Below are 23,611 nucleotides of genomic sequence, written 5' to 3' on the forward strand. Positions count from 1 at the left end.
GCACAGTAGTTTGCTTTTCAGGTAAACTAATAAAAACTACCGAGGCTTATACTGCTGCAATTTAGCACGTTTGATAATTGAAGGTTGGATGATCGACATACCAATTTGCAGTCCTCTAGCCTCAGTAGTATTTAAAAATCTGAGGCGGATAATGAAAAAACACTTACATTTTCGTCGCTGGCGAATATGATATTCGTCCGCACGGTTCTGTGATGTCCCGACTGTATTGGCCGGAAGTTGTTTGCTACGGGAGCGTTGCGACTGAAGTCGAAGTCCCTGCTTGAGTCGACGGAGATTCCGCATCTGCAAGAAATTCGACATTAAGTGAAGGTTTTAATTAAAGATACACAGTATATTCAGTTTGTATAGCATAGATAATATTCATGGATTATTGTATAGAATCGACATATTAATTAATTAAAGTTTTTAGACTCGACGTTATACAGTAAGTTTGCATAGAATCGAAATTTTTCAGTGGTTTGTATGCAGTCGACATTATTCAATTTTAGGAGAATTTATAATCTTCAGTTGTTGTTTTTTTATAAAATCGATATTATTCAGGGGAGTGTTTATAGAGTCGGCATTATTCAAAAGAGTTTTTATAGAATCGACATTATTGATTTTTAGAAAAATCGACAGTGAAGTTTATATAGAATCGACATCAATCACTGAAGTTTGTATAGAATCGACATAATTCAGTGAGTTCTTTTTTTATAGAATCGCATTATTCAGTGGTGTTTGTATAGAATCTACATTATTCAGATAATTATTTTATAGAATCGACATAATTAAGTGAAGTTTGTATAGAATCGACATTATTCAGTTAATTATTCTTTATAGAATCGACATTATTCAGGGAAGTTTGTATGGAATCAACATTAATCACTGAATTTTTTATAGAGTCAACATTGTTCAGTTTTAGAAGAATCGACATTATTTGTTGAAGTATGTATAAAATAGCCCTTTTTTTTCTTAACTACCTCCTAATGTCTCAATGTTTTTAGTTGCTATTCAAAAATCTACTCAAGATTTTTTTAAATGTCGTTTGGTTATTGGAAATACGAGACTATATCAATAATGATATTACTCGCGTACCTTCGTTGCCCAATAAAGGTAAATTGGAGATGAATAAGTAAAAGGAATTTAGATTCAATCTCTTTTGATATTATTCTGGAACACGATAATGTTCCTAAGAAAAGTGGTATCTTCATTTAAGTTATTTATTTCTGTAATGAGTATAATCATGAAATATATACATAATAAATCATAAACTCAACCGGGTAATTCGCTCCTGTCAATTCTCTAACCACTGATAATAAAACTACTTTGGTGCCGTTGTTGTTCTTGCTGTTGTTTATTAAAAGCCTAAAAAGGTCTGAAAAAGGTGCTTCGCATTGAGTTAAATATACAGGAATTTTCATTTAGGATATTTATGCTTTATTAATTTGAATGAAAATGTAAAAAAATAAATAATGTGCATGCTGAACAATACAGATCAATTATTTTTGATAAAATGTAGCGTATTTATTGTAATCTCCATTTGTGAAACAATGCACTGTTTAACCGTAGATTTTAGCACGCGTTCAGAGTAAGCTGGAGGTCGGATCACGCCTTTTTAAGTTATAAACGCAATCAGGTAAATCATACTCATTAAACACCTATATTTCTAGGTCATAAAACCAACCGGGATATTGACACCTGTATTACCTCCACTCCCCTCACAGACTCACCTGGTTGAAGGCGACGTATAGGGGCTTATTTGGCACTATCCAGGTGACGGTTTCGTGGCACCCTGGCATCGTGAGTGACCCGTCGTAGGTCAAGTACTGCTCCGTGGATGGAATCAACTCGCTGATCCTCAGGTCATAAGGCGCCGATACTGACCCTGGAATGTTGGAGGAGAATGAGGGAAAGGGCTTCTAACTTGTTTTTTTTTTTTTTTTACTTTATTACTTTCTACAATTTAATTTTAATTAGGACAGTGTGTATTCAACTACAGTAAAATTTGTAATGTATTTTTCTGGTTTCAAATACAAATAAAGAGTGCCTAACTGGAGTGTCGAATCGAGATTATTATTTTTCTTACATGAAGTACTCAGTTGTATTGCGTGTGTGTGTGGTGTGTGTGTGCTGTGCTGTGCTATTGCACAATCTTCACTTAGATAATACGCAAGCACGCATATACGAAAACTAAACAACGGGAGAAAGAGAGAGAGCGAATGAGAGAGAATGTATTCCAGTAAAGGGGAAGTAGTGTAAAGGATATTTCAGAAAATTAACTACATATGTTTACATCCCCCCCGGCATTTACAGAAGCTGAATGAGGCAGGTCTGTTAATCCGGGCAATAAACAATGGACGGAAAAGAACAAAAAGTCATTGGGTGAACTTTAACATGATGGTTGGAATGAACAAATCTTTGCCAGTGGTAATAATAATAATAATAATAATAATAATAATAATAATAATAATAATAATAATAATAATAATTGTAGAGCTTCTGTCTGGTGAACCTCGGTTAATAATTCTTTTTATGATGATAGTGATCATCTTTAATCTTAATGCAAGAAAAATAGAATATTTGGTTAAAATATTTTAGGAACTAGCAATCCCAAGTTTACACGATAGGATGATATTTATTGTTATCATAGATTTTGATATATTTTTTATAAGAAATGTATTTCTAATGAATGATTTGTATAACATAAAATAATATTATCTTACAATAACTTAGATTAGATTCTTACCCATAATGAAATAATGAGTATTTTTGATTAAGTATTCTTGTACAGAAAGCTCCTATTTCCTGTTGACCTTCTGAATTACTTGAAGTATTTAGTTCCAGGTACTTGAATAAGCTGTCTATGTAAGTTGTACTCCAGGTAAACAATAACAAACATTAAATGTCAGGTCAAAGTTCATAGGGCTATAGCTCTTTGGGGATTAGCTGTACTTGAGAGGTAAGTCTGTTTTGAAAACACAAATCTAGACACTGTTTGTTAGGAAAAATTGTCGATGATGTTTTCGATATAATTTACATCTTCAAAGTTGTAGCGAGAAATTTATATGTGAGGGTGTAATCAATTCATGATATTTTATTAATTTTTTTTTCAATTCAAGCAACTTTTTTCAAATATGCTGTTAATTAGAGCCATGGAATCTTAAATCCACTTTCGAAATTATTTATTGTCAGAATCGTTTTTAAGAAAATATCAAATATGAATTCCAATCATCCAGGACAATACAAATATGTATGTAAAAGACCACGAACATAATTAATTATTATAATGCAGACTATTATGCTATAAATGTTCATTAGCAGTTCTATAAAATCTTACTTCTGAAGATAGCAACGTAGAAAGTAAAACCTTCAGTTTTATGTTTTTCAAAGAATTGTGTCAAGCAACTAAGTTGATTCTCAAATGATCTTCTTGATATGATATTAATAACTCTAATATTATTATTCAGATAGGATCAACGATATAAGCTACGAACACTAATAATAAGTCATCAACATACACATGCTCTGATGCTTTGTATATTACCAATATACATCTGCCACATTGCCTCTGTTTACAAATGTCCCGATGCAAATTGTCCCTTTCTGGGTGAATTGTCGAATGGGCATTATTATTATTATTATTATTAATATTATTCAAAGAAAACCTCATAATCACATGAGTTAAATAAAATAAAATGGAAAAGTAAATCCACAGTAATATGTCTGATCTGTTATTTAAAATACAAAGCAGAGAGCTTTCGAAGACCTGCACGGTCCTCCTTGTCAATCTGAATACAATTACTAACAGTGACCATACAAGAACCTCTGTTTTTTGACTAGTTTACAAATAGCCTGTTTGATGATGTAATTGGCTCTTCCACGTTATCCCCTCGTTCTCCAACGGCAAAACCAGCTAATCGCCTAGATCTTCGAAGTGGCGGTTCGTCTCTTGAATCGTTTGATGTGTTGTCCATAGCAGCTTGGGCGCCTGCAACTAGGGACACGGGATGGGGTCTCTGTTACCTGAACGAAAGAAGATGAGGCAGCGGCAGTATCAGAGGTGGCTAGATTATTGGTGTTATTACCATGCAACCTATATCTGTTATAATCTCTGATAACTGACAACCAATTATTTCATTTAAAATAAAATCTTCTTGCGTAAAGGCTTTTATTGCCTTCCATAGAGAGACCCCTGTTAATAATTGCTCCTTCAAACTAACCTTCTAATACCTGTATCCTTACTATTGAAAATTACTTTTGACTCGTTCCAATTAATGCGGTGATCGTCATTTAAACTATGAGAGGACTAGTGCATTATTTCTCAGCATGCAAATTATAAGCTCTTTTGTGTTCATTGATTCTGATTGGTAGTCCCCTCCCACTTTCTCCGTAATATTTCTTATCGCAATCCAGACAAGGTATTTCATAAACACCAATTTCTTTGTTTAAAGCTTTGGTTTGGAGTTTATTATTTGCATGAGACAGCCTTGAGTGTATTCTTATAGTTGAATACCAAGTTGACCTTTTCTTCAACCCTTTTTTTCTTTTCATTTACTGTTTTTCTAATATTATGTAAGTTGGGATTGTTAAATGGTAAGGTTAGATACTTTTTGATTTTTTTTTTTTTTTTTTTTTTTTTTTTTTTTTTTTCTTTTTTTTTTTTTTTTTTTTTTTTTTTTTTGTATTCATATTGACTTTTTATATAGAAAATCCTTTTGGCTTTAGTGAAGGCATTATTTATGAAATTTTCTGGATAGCATAATTTTCTAATGCTCACTTACTTCATTCAAGTAACTTTATAGACAGGCTTAGGACACTGGGTAATGTAAGAGGAAAAATGATTAGTCTAGATGTTACGGCACTTTTCACTAATGTGCCTCTTGAGTTTGTCCTTACAAAATTAAAAGAACAGTCAGAAATTGGGAAATGTTAACTTCCCTATTCCTACAGAACAGTTTTTAAACTTGATTCGTCTATGTGTCTCATCCACAATATTTCATTCAACAATGAAGGCTATAAACAAAAATTTGGCGTAGCCATGGGTTATGCGATGGAATTTGTAGAAACTGAAATCCTCTCCAAATGTGATCCAAATCTAAAACCACTCATTTGGGTCAGATATGTCGACGATGTCTTCGTAATTTTCCAAGGTAATCAAATAGACTTCGAACAGTTTTTGAGATTTGCCAATAGCATACTACCTTCCATTCAATTACAGTAGAATATGAAGTAGAAAATAAGCTGCCCTTTCTGGATGTTTTGGTATACCATGACCCTATTACATTTTAGTTTTAAATTTAGTGTTTACAGAAAAGTGACTAATGCTGAAGCTTATGTCCACTTCTATTCTTTTCATAATAATGAAGTAAAGCAAAATATAATGATAAAATTTTTTCATCCTAAGAGCTTGAAAATATGTGATCCTGAATATATTGACAGCGAATTTAATCATATAAAAGAAGTTTTTGGAAAATTAGCTATCCAGAAAATTTCATAAATAATGCCTTCACTAAAGCCAAAAGGATTTTCTATATAAAAGTCAATATGAATACAAAAAAGAATAAAAAAAATAAAAAAAGTATCTAACCTTACCATTTAATCCCACTTACATAATATTAGAAAAACAGTAAATGAAAAAGGTGAAGAAAAGGTCACTTGGTATTCAACTATAAGAATACACTCAAAAGGCTGTCTCATGCAAAATAATAACTCCAACCAAAGCTTTAACAAAGAAATGGTGTTTATGAAATACCTTGTATGGATTGCGATAAGAAATATTACGGAGAAAGTGGGAGGGACTACCAATCAGAATCAATGAACACAAAAGAGCTTATAATTTGCATGCTGAGAATAATGCACTAGTCTCTCATAGTTTAAATGACGATCACCGCATTAATTGGAACGAGTCAAAAGTAATTTTCAATAGTAAGGATACAGGTATTAGAAGGTTAGTTGAAGGAGCAATTATTAACAGGGGTCTCTCTATGGAAGGCAATAAAGCCTTTACGCAAGAAGATTTTATTTTAAATGAAATAATTTGTTGTCAGTTTTATCAGAGATTATAACAGATATAGGTTGCATGGTAATAACACCAAATAATCTAGCCACCTCTGATACTGCCGCTGCCTCATCTTCTTTCGTTCAGGTAACGAGAGCCATCCCGTGTCCCTAGTTTGCAGGCGCCCAAGCTGCTATGGACAACACATCAAACGATTCAAGAGACGAACGCCACTTCGAAGATCTAGGCGATTAGCTGGTTTGCCGTTGGAGAACGAGGGGATAACGTGAAGAGCCAACTACATCATCAAACAGGCTATTGTAAACTAGTCAAAAAACACGAGTTTTTGTATGGTCACTGTTAGTAATTGTATTCAGATTGACAAGGAGGACCGTGGCAGGTCTTCGAAAGCTCTCTGCTTTGTATTTTAAATAACAGATCAGACATATTACTGTGGATTTACTTTTCCATTATTATTATTATTATTATTATTATTATTATTATTATTATTATTATTATTATTATTATTATTTGAGGTAACCGCATTGACAGTAAATTTTTCATTACCTCTCGTTTCAGCAAAGAATCATTTGAGAATTAGCTGGAATTAAAAGTTAGTAAAAAAGTTACTGCCAATTCTGTTGCCTGAACTAATTGAAAAAATAGGCATTTAACACTTGGCCAAAAAAGGGATGAAATTATATTAATAGTAATATTAAGTAATAGAAATTACTTAATAAAACTGGATAAAACCGATGATTTGAAGCTTGTAAAGATATGCTAAATATAACTAAAATCGTGTTTGATAAAGAGAAACAAATACATGAATGCTCTTCCATGGTATCGCCTCTTCTTTCTGCCATGACAAATATATTCTTGGGGTTTCATGAAGAAGCACATCTTTGGCTGAACATTCGGGTGATTTTAAACCTCCATTATTCAAGAAGGTGTATATACGTGCCTAGTGTTAGAAGATGAAAGTCTTGCACGAAATGTCTTGTAGTGTTGAAATATTCAACTTAGTGGGATCAACCTTAAAGTCAAAAGAGAATATAATCAACTTCCCCTTCTTGGCAGCCAATTGTATAAAAGATCTAAACAAGAAAAAGTTTTTCTTTATGTTCGAATGTGGTATTTTGAGAAAACAAACTTTTACAGGATTAAGACTGAAATGTCACATAAAGGCTACTTCAAATAATCCTAAACAGAGTTTATTTTCGATAGTCATTTAATTTAATCGAGAATTTAATTATCTATTGATTTTTTAAGATAAAATTAAAGCACCAAATTACATTTATAAACAAGATTCTTAAACTTAGCTGTTCGTTTTTTAAGAGAAAAATACAATATATTCTTGACAACTTTTGCCCTAAAATAGATCTAAGGATTTTCTCTTCAATCTTTACATGCTACAGGCTTTTAAGTCATAAATAGTGACAATAAAATAACTTTTTTTTCTAGCATTTGTTATTTGTGGTAATTGCTTTCTAGATCGGGGAAGACATCTCCAGGTTAAACTCAAGTGATAAATCTCTCTCTCTCTCTCTCTCTCTCTCTCTCTCTCTCTCTCTCTCCTAACTGCGGGAAGAGGTGGCGTAATTTGGCGTGTTTAGCAGATTCGCAATACGATGAGGTAGCAGGAAGGGAAACTGGCATTTCTCATCTATGAAATCAGCAACAGTCCTAACCAAAAAGATACAAAAGCATCATAGATATATTAGAAGGATATAATCCTTCAAACTGGAACAAATCTAATGAAAACATCTTGAAAAATAATTGAAGAAGTTTCCAAATAAAATCCAAGTGGTCAAGAGACTCATAAAGAAAATATACATAAACCAACATATTCCGACAAAGAAAATGAATAAGGTGAATCTTGTGAATATCCTAATTGATGCATTAGGAAAAGCAATGCCAAGCCAAAAGCATGCAAACTGTGTAAGGTTTGGTATAGCATAGTCAATCCACATAACCTAATCAGAAAATGTGCTGCATGCAACATTCCGACCCATCCACTGGTGCTGAGGTAATACAAGATTTGAGAAAAGATACAAGAATTTTTTGTTCAACATGTCTATCATGATAAGACCAAATGTTATTAAATCAAGGATGAATGTACAAATAGTTGAGGATGAAGAAGAAGAGGAAGAGGAAGAAGAAGAAGAAAAAGAAGAAGAGGAAAACGGAAGAGAAGTAAACAAAAATGAAATGACAGAAAAAAATAAGGAAAACAAAGAACAAGATAAAAGTATGGATGCAGAGATACTCATTGATACTACATATGAGGCTATAAAGCAGCATACCTACGAAGAAATAATTACGATATGACAACAGAAAAGCAAATCCGAAGAGGCTCTACCCAGATCTACACAATGACGGGAAAGAGAAAAAAATAGACAAGAAAACAAAATCTGCAACCTTTTGAAAAGAGGGGAATTGCAGATTTGGAGAAAGATGTTACTACAAACATCCTAAGATATGTCAAAAAACTATGAAAATATATGGTAAATGTGCATACTTAGATGGATATGGGGATGATTGCAGAGATCTGCATCCAAAAATATGTAAAAACCTAAAAGAAGGAAAAGGATGTAAGTTCGACAAAAAATGCAAATATATGCACCCTGTAGCCATAAATCATAATCAAATAAATAACCAACCAAGTAATAAAATCCAAAATAGAAAGAAAACAAATAAAGAGAGAAATCAAGAATATCAGGTAAAAGAGAAAAGCAAACCACCAATGAGATATGCAGAGGTGTCAGCAAAAATTTCAAAAGCATCAGCCTCCGAAATTCTACTCAAGAGATAATAACTGTATTTATTATGCAAGAGGATATTGCAGAAACGGAGAAAATTGCAGATTCAGACACAAAATGAATAATTATGATGAAGGAAGATCAAATATTATGGAAAAGTTGGATTTTTTAATGTCAGAATTTCTGGAAATGAAAAAAAGAACAACATACCAGAACAGGAAAGAGACATGGGAAAATCCTTATTACTACCAGTATTAAATGAAGGAGAAAACACGCAAACCATCATAGTGATGAATGCGCAGGGTTTAGTTACGAGTAACTCAAAAAGAAAAATAGAGTACTTAGAAGAACTAACCCAAAATGAAAAGAAAACTAGATATAATGAATATAAGTGAAACCTGGTATTCCCAAGAGACTGGGAATGATGATCAAATAAAAGGGTTCCAAACTTATAGATCAGATAGAAAAAATAGGAATCAAGGGGGAACCGCAATATATGGGAAGACAAAAAACAAGGAAAAATATATGAGAAATATAGTAACTCAGAATGTGAACTAATAGCGGTAGAATTTGAAATCAGAAAAATTGATGAACTAGTAATATATAGACCCCTCCTAATACTAAAGAGTTTGACTTAATAATTGAAAAATTGAATGATATTAGTAGAAACACAAGGACTGGACTATTCTCCTATCTGGTGACTTCAACTTTCCTTCATAGAATTGGAAAGAACGAATAGGAGATTGTGGTTGTACTTATACATATAAAAAAGAGAGTAATAGTAGTGCAGAAGATAGAGGCAATTTGAAAAGCTATTAGATATGCTACTAGAATACAACATTCAACAAATAAATCACCTGCCACAAGAAAGGAAAATACTTTTAGACCTAGTATTTGTGAACGAGATGAATTATGTTAAAGAAATAATAGTTTATAATGCGAGTATTTCAGACCATATGTCATAGACAAATTAACCAGTTCATTCCAAAGCAAGTGAAAATAGAGATAAGCAAGAAATGAAAAAGTGGGAAGGATATGGGAAATACAACTTCTACAGTAAAAATATAAAAATGGTCAGAAATTAATGAAGAATTAAACAAAGATTGGGATAACATTTTCGTAAGTGATGACATAAGGGTAAATACGGAGATATTATATAAAAATATTGGAGAAAAATATAGCTCTAAAAATATTACCCGAAGAAGAAAAGTAAACACATTCATGCATACCAAGAGACAGAAGGATCTGGTTCCAGAAAAATCAGAAAGTGGAAAAAAGGTCTTGCAAAAGAAAAAAATGCATGGAAAGTTATAGAACTAAAAAGTAAGATAGAAAATGCAGAACAAAAGATTATACAATCAAAAGAAAATAAAAAACGGGACTTGGAAGAAAAAACCCTATTAAAATATCAAGCAAAACCCAAACTATTATACTCATATGCGAAGAAGATGAATAAAAGAAGAATAGAAATAGGCCCTCTGAGAATTGAAGGGAGATTAACGAATGAAAAAAAGGAAATTTGCAACATACTGGCAGAACGATATAAGAGAGAATTCACCCCTAGAATAGATAATGAAGATAATGATATAGAAGTAAGGGAAGAAAATAGTGAATATTTAGCTGACATAGAAATTAATGAAGCTGATATTGTGCAGGCAATTAATGAAATTAAAAATGGAGCTGCTGCAGGGCCGGATGGAGTTCCCTGCTATTTTGTTAAAGAAAGTAGTTCATTCTATCGCAAAGCCACTTGCAATATTATTAAGACAAAGTGTAGATACAGGCAAGATTTATGATGAGCACAAATTAGCATATATCACCCCTACTTTCAAAAAGTGGATCAAGACTAGAGGCAAGTAATTATAGGCCTGTGAGTCTAACATCACATATTATGAAAGTGTAGAAAGGGTAATGAAGAAAAATATTATGAAACATTTAATAAAAAATAATTTGTTTAATATAGGACAACACGGTTTCGTACCCGGAAAAAGTACACAAAACCCAAACTGTTAGTCCACCGTGAGAACATATTCAAAAATATGAAAAGCAGGAAACAATGAAACAGATGTGGTTTATCTAGACTTTGCAAAAGCTTTTGACAAAGTAGACCATAATATATTAGCAAAGAAAATTAGAAAACACAATATCGTAGATAAAGTAGGAAGATGGTTTAAAAGAATTTTTTACACAAACAGAAAACAGATAGTTATTGCAAACGATGAGAAATCGGATGAAACCAAGGTAATATCCGGTGTGCCACAAGGTTACGGTGCTAGCTGCAATATTGTTTGTTATTATGATTGAAGACATAGACAGTAATGTTAAGGATTCGGTAGTGAGTAGTTTCGCTGATGACACAAGAATAAGTAGAGAAATTACTTGTGATGAAGATAGGAACGCTCTACAAAGAGACCTAACAAAGTATATGATTGGGCAGAGGTAAATAGGATGGTATTTAACTCTGATAAATTTGAATCAATAAATTATGGAGACAGAGAAGGAAAGCTATGCATATAGGGGACCTAATAATGAGACAATCACAAATAAGGAAGCAGTTAAAGACCTTGGTGTGATGATGAATAGAACATGTTATGCAATGATCAAATAGCAATTCTGTTGGCAAAATGTAAAGCAGCAAAATGGGGAATGTTGTTACGGCACTTCTCAAAACAAGAAAAAGCTGAACACCATGATTATGCTTTATAAAACTTATTTCGTTATGTTCGTATAGTCCAACTTGAATGAATTAAATTTGGCGGGCCAAATATGATATGGTACCCACACTATCAAAAGGATATTGCAACAAATAGAGAGTGTACAAAGGTCCTTCTACAGCTAGAATAGAAGAAGTTAAGGACCTAGACTACTGGGAAAGACTACAATCCTTAAAATTATATAGTCTAGAAAGGAGAAGAGAACGCTACATGATAATTCAGGCATGGAAACAGATAGAAGGAAATAACAGAAATATCATGGAACTAAAAATATCAGAAAGAGCAGCAGAGGTAGATTAATGTGCCCAAAAACTATACCAGGAAAAAAAATAAGGAAAGCACACAGGACTTAATAACCACTACGCACCAGCATCGATAATGCAGCGTCTATTCAATGCGTTGCCAGCTCATCTGAGGAATATATCAGGAGTGAGCGTAGATGTAAGAATAAGCTCGACAAATATCTAAACTGCATCCCAGACCATCCAAGATTGGAAGATGCAAAATATACCGGAAGATGTACTAGCAACTCTCTGTAGACATTAGAGGCGCCTCACACTGAGGGACCTGGGGCAACCCGAACGAACTGTAAGGTCTGTAAGGTAAGGTAAGGTCTCTCTCATACAAACCCACCCACACACACGCATAAACACATACACACACGACACACGTAGTATATTTCTGCATCAGACATGTTTCACGGAGGAAAAGAATATAGTAAAAGTGCATAGGTACTCTCTCTCTCTCTCTCTCTCTCTCTCTCTCTCTCTCTCTCTCTCTCCCAAACACACACAGACACTCTAGAGAGAGAGAAAAACCGCCAAACATTGCCGTGTATGCAAATTCGACTCTTCGCAACTTGGCAAACAGCCGCTTTGTTACATTCACATCCTGAGAAACACAACAATTTTGAATATTGTCCAAAGGACAATATTGTCCCCAGTTGATGTATTTCACGCTGTCGAAACACGACTGGAAACTTTCCCTAAAGATTTTCATTCCGTCTGATAAACTAGACTTCCAAAAGTGGCCTTCGAGATTTGAGGAAATGTACGAATTGAATCTTCTTGGCTGAAACATTGTAAGAGGGGCTGCTGGTACTTGTAGTTGCTTGTTTTGTGATTTTCCATAGTTTGGAAAAATGGTTTGGACGGGCGATGGAAAGGAGAGAGAGAGAGAGAGAGAGAGAGAGAGAGAGAGAGAGAGAGATTGGGTGTGTTGTTGCTACTTGTTGCATGATATAACGTATTTTGAAAAATAAAATAATTTAGATGTACAGTGCAAAGAGGAGAAAGGGAGAGACAAGTGAGAGAGAGAGAGAGAGAGACAGAGACAGAGAGAGACAGAGAGACTCTACATCACAATAATTTTACCTTCATTAAATAAATATATTTTTTGATATACAAAACAAAAAACGAGGGAGAAAGATAGATGCACAGTGCAAAGAGGAGAAGAGAGAGAGAGACTATATATCACCTGGTATCACAATGATTTACCATAGTTATAAAAAAAAAATACTTTTGATGTACAAAACAAATAAAAGAGAGAGAGAGAGAGAGAGAGAGAGAGAGAGAGAGAGAGAGAGAGAGAGAGAAGATTCTTGATGGATTTGTAATCAGAATGCTATATCGCTGGAAACCACTCGTAAAGAAATTTTACATTATATTAAGAGACAGATACTGAGTTTTTTTTTTTTTTTTTTTTTTTTTAATGAACTCACCCCCAAACTTGACTGACGGGACCGCGTCTAACATTGTAGATAATTCCGGGGACGTTCTGTCGCCCACCTGAAAGAAAAGTTTATTTAATATAGTTTAGTTATCCTCAAAATAGTGGGCTATATATATATATATATATATATATATATATATATATATATATATATATATATATATATATATATATATATATATATATATATAATATTAGAAATAATCAACACACAACCACGTGTGGATCAGAAACAAATCTCTGACTCACATCAGGTTCGAACCCAGGCCTTTACATACATACATACATACATACCAAAAGAGACACACATATTTCAATACCCTGTAATTAGCGGAATTTAATTTGACCTCACAAATGAGTTACCGAAGCAGTTAGAGGGTAGGGCAATATCAAGTGGTATTTGGCAACTCTCCCGCAACTACTAGCAGAACGAGTGACGAATCATCGCCCTGCAGTACTCCGTAGACATTGGTAGTGATAAATTGTCCCGAGTGTGTACTGCCGTCGTGTGTTCAGCTATTTTCACCGACGATTTTATTTATGTCAACTGAATGGCTTGCATAAGCCTTTGCTTGCGTCCAAGCAGAGGAACAAGCACGCTGACTTTGCTAAGAAATATGGTGTTAGGTCTCAGAGGACTGGGGGATGCCCTATGGAACGACGAAGCTACCTTCAACGTTTGTGGTACCATTCTGTTATGGTATATTGGTACCTCACGTACTAATATATAACTTGCGTTAGACAAAAACGTGAAATTCAATCCAGCAGGTTTCCATGGAGGTGCTTAGTGAGTATTTTGCCTGATTCACTGACAAAATAAAAACCCCGACTGTTTTAGCAACAGGGCTGAATCCGTCAATTCCTGGCTTCATGACGTTCTTGTAAATTTCTTCAAGGACTGGCCTGTTGATTCCCACTATTAACACACAGAGAGCCTTTGGTCCCTCGAACATCAACATATTTAATCTTTAACGGAACCCTTCTTTTCACCAAGTCAGGGTTTCCCACCCTTAATACTGCATTCTCTAGTTGTCAAACCTAAAACAAAGATTATTGTTTCAGTCGCTTATATAGCACAAAGCTTTTGACTTCGAAGACTAATAATGATGATGATTTCTATTAAATTTTTACTAATTATTAAAAAGAGAAATTATTATTATTATTATTATTGTTATTATTATTATTATTATTATTATTATTATTATTATTATTATTATTATTGGAAAAGTAAATCGACAATAGTGTGTCTGTTTGATTTTGTTATTTAAAAAAACAAGATATATTTTAAATAACAAAATCAAACAGACATGCTATTGTGGATTCACTTTTCCATTTGGTTGACTCGTGTGATTATGAGTTTTCTTTGAATTATTATTATTATTATTATTATTATTATTATTATTATTATTATTGTTATTATTATTTTTATTATTATTATTATTATTATTATTATTATTATTATTATTATTATTATTATTCAGAAGATGAAGTCTATTCACATAGAAGAAGCCCACCAAAGGGGCCATCGACATGAAATTCAAGCCTCCAAACAATGTTATGGTGTTCATTACAAAGACGTAGCAGAAGGTAATGGGAAATACAGAAAGAAGAGATCACTTATTAATACGCAAAAAAATAAGTTAACAAATTAATCAATGAATACAACACAATTAAGTATGAACATACAATGAGAGTTGTATTTGGGCAGCAATGCAGTGCAACTTCGCTTTAACTTCTGTAGTTCAAAATACACTACATCCTCTGAGAGGCTGTTCCACAGTACAACGCTGTGAAGAATAAAGGACCTTTGGAGCTGAGGAGTTCCTCAGAGGAATCTGGTTGTTTCGGCAGGAAAAGGGATCAATTGTGTGTTTAAAAATACAACCAACGAAAAATTAATACACAAAAGACCAGGAGTCACCAAACTGCTTCCTCTCAGAACGACTTCAGAACGTTGCTTACAGTGTTCCACGAGGGAACGCCACCAGGTACTAGCGGAGCACTTCAAGAGAGAGAAGGGTGAGTGTTAACGTAGTTTCTTTCATTATTATTATTTTTTTTTACTAATATTTTCCTTTTCAGGGCGTGCCTTGTAATCCAACAAGAACTTTTACACACACCACACACACACACACACACACACACACACATATATATATATATATATATATATATATATATATATATATATATATATATATATATCAGTATAAAAGCTTTAAACCAGTGTCCTAAATTGATTTTTTTATACTTGATACGTATCCTGTTCTACTAGAAAAATGTATTTGCACACACACACACACACACAAACAAACACACACACACATATATATATGTGTGTGTGTGTATGTGTGCGTGTGTGTGTGTGTTATACACATACATGTATTCATACATGCACACATACTATTCCAAGTCCACTAACCATACATACGTGTCTCAAATCCGCGAATTGAAAAAACCGCGAACTTGGAACAGCATAGGTGTAATTATATCACTCTAATCGAACTGGTTCAAATTCATTACCAATGAACTCACCTGTATAAGTACAGCTACGGCCACCACCCCATACACCTGGCTGGCGGCTTGTGAAAAATTATGATACAAGTGAGAATTGTATCCGTAGATCTGCAGCTGAAATAAATATAAGAAAATAATTTAGTACTGTACTGTGGGGACTGTTCATTAATGACTATGTACACTTCTATAAATGTAGTTTATTATATCGCTGGTTTACTGAAATGTAAGAAAAGATTGTTTATGCAGTACTAGTAATTGTTATTATTATTATTATTGATTGTTATTATTATTATTATTATTAATTATTATTGTTATTATTATTATTATTATTGAACCAAACAAAAACTTCTTTCAGTTTTCTTCTGAATATTGAAAAAGAAACCCACAAATTCAATTTGTAAACTTGTTTACTTCTAAGTATTTACATTTAGTTTTACTCCACACTCGAGTACTTTCAGGCCCTTCTGTGGCCCATTCTCAAGAGATGTTGGGATGTTAGCCTGGTTCAAGGCCCAGCAGTCTTCTGGAACTTCTTCTCGTTGTGCTGTCATTTATGCGATGGCTGTTCTGGTTTTCTTGAGAGTTGCCAATCCCCTCTTGTCGCTCTGATATCCTGAGCTGATGGTCAATGGGATTCACCCTTGTGGTAAGGGTGTGGTCACCCGTAAGTCTGTTGGGCAGGAAACCTAATCTCCAGGTCAGCAGGGTCAATCTTAGCTTCTTTTAATATCAAAGCTCGGCTTATGGGATCTTCTGAGTAAAACCTTTGTTTCCTTCAATTACTTTGATCTCTCTGATAAGCGCACCTTCTACTACCCTCCTGTGACTAATTTTCTTGCTTTTGTATATAAGCCTACTGTTTTTGAAATCCATCCTATGGTCATTTTCCCAACAATGTCCTAGCTATAGCACTCCCCTGAGAGTTAAGCTGTACTGCCCTTCTATGTTCTTGGACTCTAGTCCTTATTCCCCTACCTGATTCCCCCACATATCTGTCTCCACAATTATTGCAATTGATTATGTATACCCCCGCTACATCATCTGTATTACTGCCTTTCTCCTTCCAATTTATTTTTACATACTTTGTTTTTAGGTATTATCAAAAGGTATATACAAATTTATATTGACTTTCTTTCATTTTTGAAGTGATTTGTTTCATTTTAGGCATAAAAGGGAGGGCAACTATTTTCTTGTTTTCTTTATTCCATGTACTCTCTACATTCGCTCTGTAAAATATTTTTCTAGCTTTGGTGAGTGCCCTTTTTTCTGAACCATTCCGGGTATGCTAATGCATCGAAGCTTTTATCGATGTAATTTATTTCTTGCTCTATCTTGCAAGGGTCACACGTTCTCATTGCCCTAAGAAATAAACCTGTTAGAACCCCTATTTTTATATCATGACTATGAAAAGAGAAGAAATGAATATATGAGTTTGTATGTGTGGGCTTTCTATATGTGCTGAATTCATATCCTGTTTCTTTCTTTCTATGAGTATGTCTAAAAAGGGCAGTTTATTATTGTTACTTTTCTCTAAAGTGAACTGGATATTGTTATCAAACTTATTGAGCTCATCTAGAAAAGTTTCTATTTTATTTCCATCCCCTTGCAGAATAGCAAAAAATATCATCCACGTATCTCCACCATCCTTGCAGTTTTAAGTTAGGGACATTCACATTAGGAACTAGATTAGTTTCGTAATATTCCATATAGATGTTAGCGAGTATAGGTGATAATGAGGACCCATAGCTACTCCATATTTCTGTTTGTAAACATGTCCCTCAAACGTGAAATAAGTATCACTGACACACAATTTGATCAACTCAAGGAAGACGCCTATTTCGATGTTTGGATTGAAAATACCCATCATTTTATGTTTAGTCTGTAGGAATTCTAATACTTTATCTTAAGGGAAAACCATTGGTGAATAATGCTACTACATCAAAACTAACCATGTGTCCCTTTATATTCTTTTTCTTTACTTTGTCTATGAAATCTACTGAATGTTTAATATGGGATTCTGAAAATATACCTAAGTATATTCCTAGTTCTCCAGCTAACCACACAGCTAAGTTTTTGTTAGGAGATTTCCTACTAGAAACAATAGGGCGTAGTGGGCAGCCCTCCTTGTGTATTTTGGGGCTGCCATATATATATGCAAGTTTCCAGGTAATTTAACTTGAGAATAATTTAGTGGCATAGCATGTCCTTTCCCATACCTAGTCTACTGATTATTTTCTTCACAAAAATTTAATCCTAGCACTAGGGCTAGGATTAAATTTTTGTGCAGGGACTACAAACAATATTAACATAGAATTCAACAGCAAGATTAACTACCTTAATGTTGAACATCACAATGATTTAGCTCCTTTTCTCAGAGGAGTGATGATAGGGAGTAATGAAAGCAAACTTGGAGATATCTTGCCAAGGAGATTTAGTATCGCTCTGAAGGGATTAAAAGCTACAAGATATTAGAATTATGAAAGCTGACAAAGGGGGTAGTATTGTCATCATGAATAGTTCAGAATATAGGGTTAAAGGGTTAAAATGTACAGGCTACTAGATGATGAAACTACTTATGCTAAAATAGAGAATCCTCCAACAATCCAAAAGCTTCAGAATACCTTTAATCAGAATGTGAAGAAAATAATCAGTAGACTAGGTAATGGGAAGGACATGCTATGCACTAAATTATTCTCAAGTAAATTACCTGAACTTGCATATATATATGGCAGCCCAAAATACACAAGGAGGGCTGCCCTCTACGCCCTATTGTTTCTAGTAGGAAATCTCCTAACAAAAACTTAGCTGTGTGGTTAGCTGGAGAACTAGGAATATACTTAGGTATATTTTCAGAATCCCATATTAAACATTCAGTAGATTTCATAGACAAAGTTAAGAAAAGAATATAAAGGGACACATGGTTAGTTTTGATGTAGTAGCATTATTCACCAATGTCCCCTTAGATAAAGTATTAGAATTCCTACAGACTAAACATAATGAGGGTATTTTCAATCCAAACATCGAAATAGGCGTCTTCCTTGAGTTGATCAAATTGTGTGTCAGTGATACTTATTTCACGTTTGAGGACATGTTTACAAACAGAAATATGGAGTAGCTATGGGGTCCTCATTATCACCTATACTCGCTAACATCTATATGGAATATTACGAAACTAATCTAGTTCCTAATGTGAATGTCCCTAACTTAAAACTGCAAGGATGGTGGAGATACGTGGATGATATTTTTGCTATTCTGCAAGGGGATGGAAATAAAATAATAGAAACTTTTCTAGATGAGTTCAATAAGTTTGATAACAATATCCAGTTCACTTTAGAGAAAAGTAACAATAATAAACTGCCCTTTTTAGACATACTCATAGAAAGAAAAGAAAACAGGATATGAATTCAGCACATATAGAAAGCCCACACATACAAACTCATATATTCATTTCTTCTCTTTTCATAGTCATGATATAAAAATAGGGGTTAACTAACAGGTTTATTTCTTAGGCAATGAGAACGTGTGACCCTTGCAAGATAGAGCAAGAAATAAATTACATCGATAAAAGCTTCGATGCATTAGCATACCCGGAATGGTTCAGAAAAAGGGCACTCACCAAAGCTAGAAAAATATTTTACAGAGCGAATGTAGAGAGTACATGGAATAAAGAAAACAAGAAAATAGTTGCCCTCCCTTTTGATGCCTAAAATGAAACAAATCACTTCAAAAATGAAAGAAAGTCAATATAAATTTGTATATACCTTTGATAATACCTTAAAAAACAAAGATATGTAAAAATAAATTGGAAGGAGAAGACAGTAATACAGATGATGTAGCGGGGGTATACATAATCAATTGCAATAATTGTGGAGACAGATATGTGGGGGAATCAGGTAGGGGAATAAGGACTAGAGTCCAAGAACATAGAAGGGCAGTACAGCTTAACTCTCAGGGGAGTGCTATAGCTAGACATGTGGGAAAATGACCATAGGATGGATTTCAAAAACAGTAGGCTTATATACAAAAGCAAGAAAATTAGTCACAGGAGGGTAGTAGAAGGTGCGCTTATCAGAGAGATCAAAGTAATTGAAGGAAACAAAGGTTTTACCTCAGAAGATCCCATAAGCCGAGCTTTGATATTAAAAGAAGCTAAGATTGACCCTGCTGACCTGGAGATTAGGTTTCCTGCCCAACAGACTTACGGTGACCACACCCTTACCACAAGGGTGAATCCCATTGACATCAGCTCAGGATATCAGAGCGACAAGAGGGGATTGGCAACTCTCAAGAAAACCAGAACAGCCATCGCATAAATGACAGCACAACGAGAAGAAGTTCCAGAAGACTGCTGGGCTTGACCCAGGCTAACATCCCAACATCTCTTGAGAATGGGCCACAGAAGGGCCTGAAAGTACTCGAGTGTGGAGTAAAACTAAAATGTAAAATACTTAGAAGTAAACAAGTTACAAATTGAATTTGTGGGTTTCTTTTTCAATTATCATTATTATTATTATTATTATTATTATTATTATTATTATTATTATTATTATTATTATTATTATTGCCTATCACAGTCATCCTGTTGGACTGGGTTGTTTTTATTGTGTGGGGTTCCGGGTCGCATCCTGCCTTTTAGGAGTCCATCAATTTTCTTAGTATGTGGGCTGTTTCTAGTAGAAACTATTCTGCAGGAATCCTGGAGCTACTTCAGCTTCTAGTTTTTCTAGATTCCTTTTCAGGGATCTTGCGAGCGTGCCTAGTGTCCCCGTATTTATGGATGCAATTTCCACTGGGATATCCCGTATCCTTCTTATTTTTATTTTCAGGTCCTGATACTTATCCATTTTTCCCTCTCTTTCTCTACAACTCTGGTGTCGCATGGTATTGCTACATCAATGAGTGATACTTTCTTCTTGATTTTGTCAATCAACGTTACGTGTGGTCTATTGGCACGTATCACCCTTTATTATTATTGTTGTTGTTATTATTGTTATTATTATTATGAAGAAAACGAAACCTATTCATATGGAACAAACCCACAGGGGCCACTGACTGAAAATTCAAACTTCCAATGAATATTAAGGAGTTCATTAGATAGGAAATACAGAACGAAGAGACCCAACTTATAAAAAAAATTGTAAATTATCTAATAAATATAAAAGTATTAAAATGCAAGAATAATAGTTGTAATGTATTGCACCTTTGCTTAAACTTCTCAAGTTCCAGTTACACGACTTCCTCCGATTTTTACTTATGTATTTTTTTAAGTGATTTCTTTATCTTAACTTCTTGTTAATAGTGCGCTTGTCAGCTACTCATTAATATTTATATTGATTTCTACAATTATGATGCATTGTACTGATTTTTATATAATATTTTTTTCTTAAAGTAATTTCTTTGTATCGTTTTCGTTAAGTTATTTTATTTGTTATTTGTTATTCTTAACCGATGGGCAACAAACCAATATTTATTTGTTATTCATTTTTCGTGACCTGGTTCGTTTTAGACATTAGAGCCCCTACTTACAATGTAGCTTTTCATAGGCATATTTGCATTTCACAGTATTTTATGTATCCAGTATTTTACCAGTTGGATCATTAACTGACGCACTTTCCAATTAAGTTCCCAATACATTTTGTTTATACACACTAGTATGTATTTGTACACACATATATATATATATATATATATATATATATATATATATATATATATATATATAATATATATCCTTCAATCCATGGTAGAAAGGTAAGTGAAACAGGGACTTGGAACAAGTACATTAGTAGTATATTCTACATTTTTAAGTTCACGTAGTGTGAATTTGAAAATGTAGAATATACTAAGAAAGTAGTTGTTCCTAATCCCTGTTTCACTTACCTTTCTACCAAGGGATTAAGGATATATATATATATATATATATATATATATATATATATATATATATATATATATATATATATATATGTATGTATGTATGTATGTATGTATGTATGTATGTATGTATGTATGTATGTATATATATATACATGTCTGTATATATGTATTATGTATGATAGTGTTCCTACTTTTCGTGGCTCTGTATGACTTATTCACATGTGAAATTCGGCGTTGCGTGTAAAACTAAAACCTTCACGAGTCCTATTCAATTATGGGAGGCTTAGATTAGGCCCCAGAATTCGATTCTCCCCCTGACTGGAAGTGACCAGGTGGCGCACGTAAGTCTAGAAAACGCTTCCAGGACACAAGACCTCATTCATGAACTTCCAGGGATTATATGAAGTCTCAGGAAAGTTTATATTTTCCTGAGAAGGTGTTTTGTTATAGAATATATATTTCATGATGTAAAGTCAAACTAATGAAAATTTAAGTACTATGTTTGTAAGAGTATTAGGTCATTATAACTCAGAAATAGAAACAATAAATTTTGAAATAAACAAGGCGTGATTCGACCTCTTGCTTACTCGAGACACATGCAAGATTTTCCCATCAAGCATGAGTTTGACAACTCGTGCACGAAGGAAAATCGTGCATTGTGTTCCCAACTTAACGTAAATTGAAATATGCTAAAATCTACGGTCAAACAGAGCTTTGTTTAACCAATTATAATTAAAATGAACACGCTATATTTTATTAGAGATGAGTGTTCCGTACTTTTTATTTTCTAACATTTTCGTTCTAGTAAACAAATCATAAATATCCTATCCTAATAATCCTGTATCCTTAACTCAACACGAAACACCTTTTCAGACCTACCCACCCTAACAAGAATAACAACAAAGTAGTTTGTAGTCTTACTCCCTAAGTAAGCGAAATATATAGAAAATATATTGTTTAAAGACTGTTCAAAAAATAATGTTAGTTTCGATTACAGTTTATATTCTTGTGATCTAATAGGGTTTATGTTTTAGGATAAATTATGCATTACATATTTTGACGTTTATAATTTGCTATGTCAAATATTCTTATCTTGGGTTGACTAGTTTTAGCTGAGTTTCCAAAAGGACCTCATAACCCAAAATAATTATGAGGCAGTGGTTTTAAGGAGACAATTTTTCTGTGAAATGAAAACTAAAATTCAGACATATTAATAATACTGATAAAGTTATATTCGCGTTTATTTCCAAGTCTAATGGGGAAATGAAACGTATAAATTATATACAATAAAAAGCACCCACAAACATTTTATGAGCTTGTCATCAGCATAATTAAGGGTAGGTTTGAAAAGTGGGCTCCCACAAACCTTCCCCCCGCCTCCCACTACATACAAAAAACACCCACAGCTACACCCACAAACACACACACAGACATATCCGCCATATTTCTTCTGTAATAGACAGTTGAAAAACTTCCATAAAATCAGTTGTTACAGACAACTTAATTTAGTTACGAGCATGACCTAAGAAAGTCACACTTTCATAATATTTAACTTATTTACAGATAGTTTAGCTTAATTAGTCTCTGCATCATTTCATTTCTGAAGTCATTTGGTTTTCTTTATTAAATGACTAAGTACAAAAATAGTTCAGATCTCAGACAACATGACCTTAAAAGAGGTCATTAAGTTTATGAAAAGAACAGTTAATTATCAGATATCCATTTTTCGAAAAGAGTAGAAGATACAAATGAATAGAGAGAGAGAGAGAGAGAGAGAGAGAGAGAGAGGAGAGAGATTTCGAAACCATTCTTTTCATTGTATTATCTAAAATTCGGTGAAGGGGAAAGTAAATTTTTCCATTTTACGGTCAACAACTTTCCAAAGAAATACAAAACCTTTTGTATTTCCGTCTCCCTTCCCGCGCATAAAATGGAATAAAACATTGGGAAAAGAAAAACCACGATGAAGGCGGCGGTAGAAAAACTGGTTTTGAAATAAAACGCAAAAAATAAGA

General features: G+C 33.6%; 1 protein-coding gene across 2 annotated transcripts in view; it reads right to left on the reverse strand.

The window, feature by feature from the left end:
- LOC135219973 (putative carbonic anhydrase-like protein 1) overlaps positions 1 to 23,611 on the reverse strand; it is a 134,408-nt gene that overhangs the window by 13,773 nt on the left and 97,024 nt on the right. The window contains exons 6-9 of one of the 2 annotated variants that reach the window (XM_064257225.1): positions 15,738 to 15,833; positions 13,192 to 13,258; positions 1,731 to 1,885; positions 168 to 303 (exon numbers count right to left, since the gene is read on the reverse strand). In XM_064257225.1, coding sequence (XP_064113295.1) covers positions 168 to 303; positions 1,731 to 1,885; positions 13,192 to 13,258; positions 15,738 to 15,833 — 454 coding nt within the window. The remainder of the gene's footprint in view (positions 1 to 167; positions 304 to 1,730; positions 1,886 to 13,191; positions 13,259 to 15,737; positions 15,834 to 23,611) is intronic. The other variant, XM_064257224.1, reaches the window with a different exon arrangement.

This window comes from Macrobrachium nipponense, chromosome 1, assembly GCF_015104395.2.
Source record: "Macrobrachium nipponense isolate FS-2020 chromosome 1, ASM1510439v2, whole genome shotgun sequence".
In the NCBI taxonomy this organism is placed as follows: Eukaryota; Metazoa; Arthropoda; class Malacostraca; order Decapoda; family Palaemonidae; genus Macrobrachium; species Macrobrachium nipponense.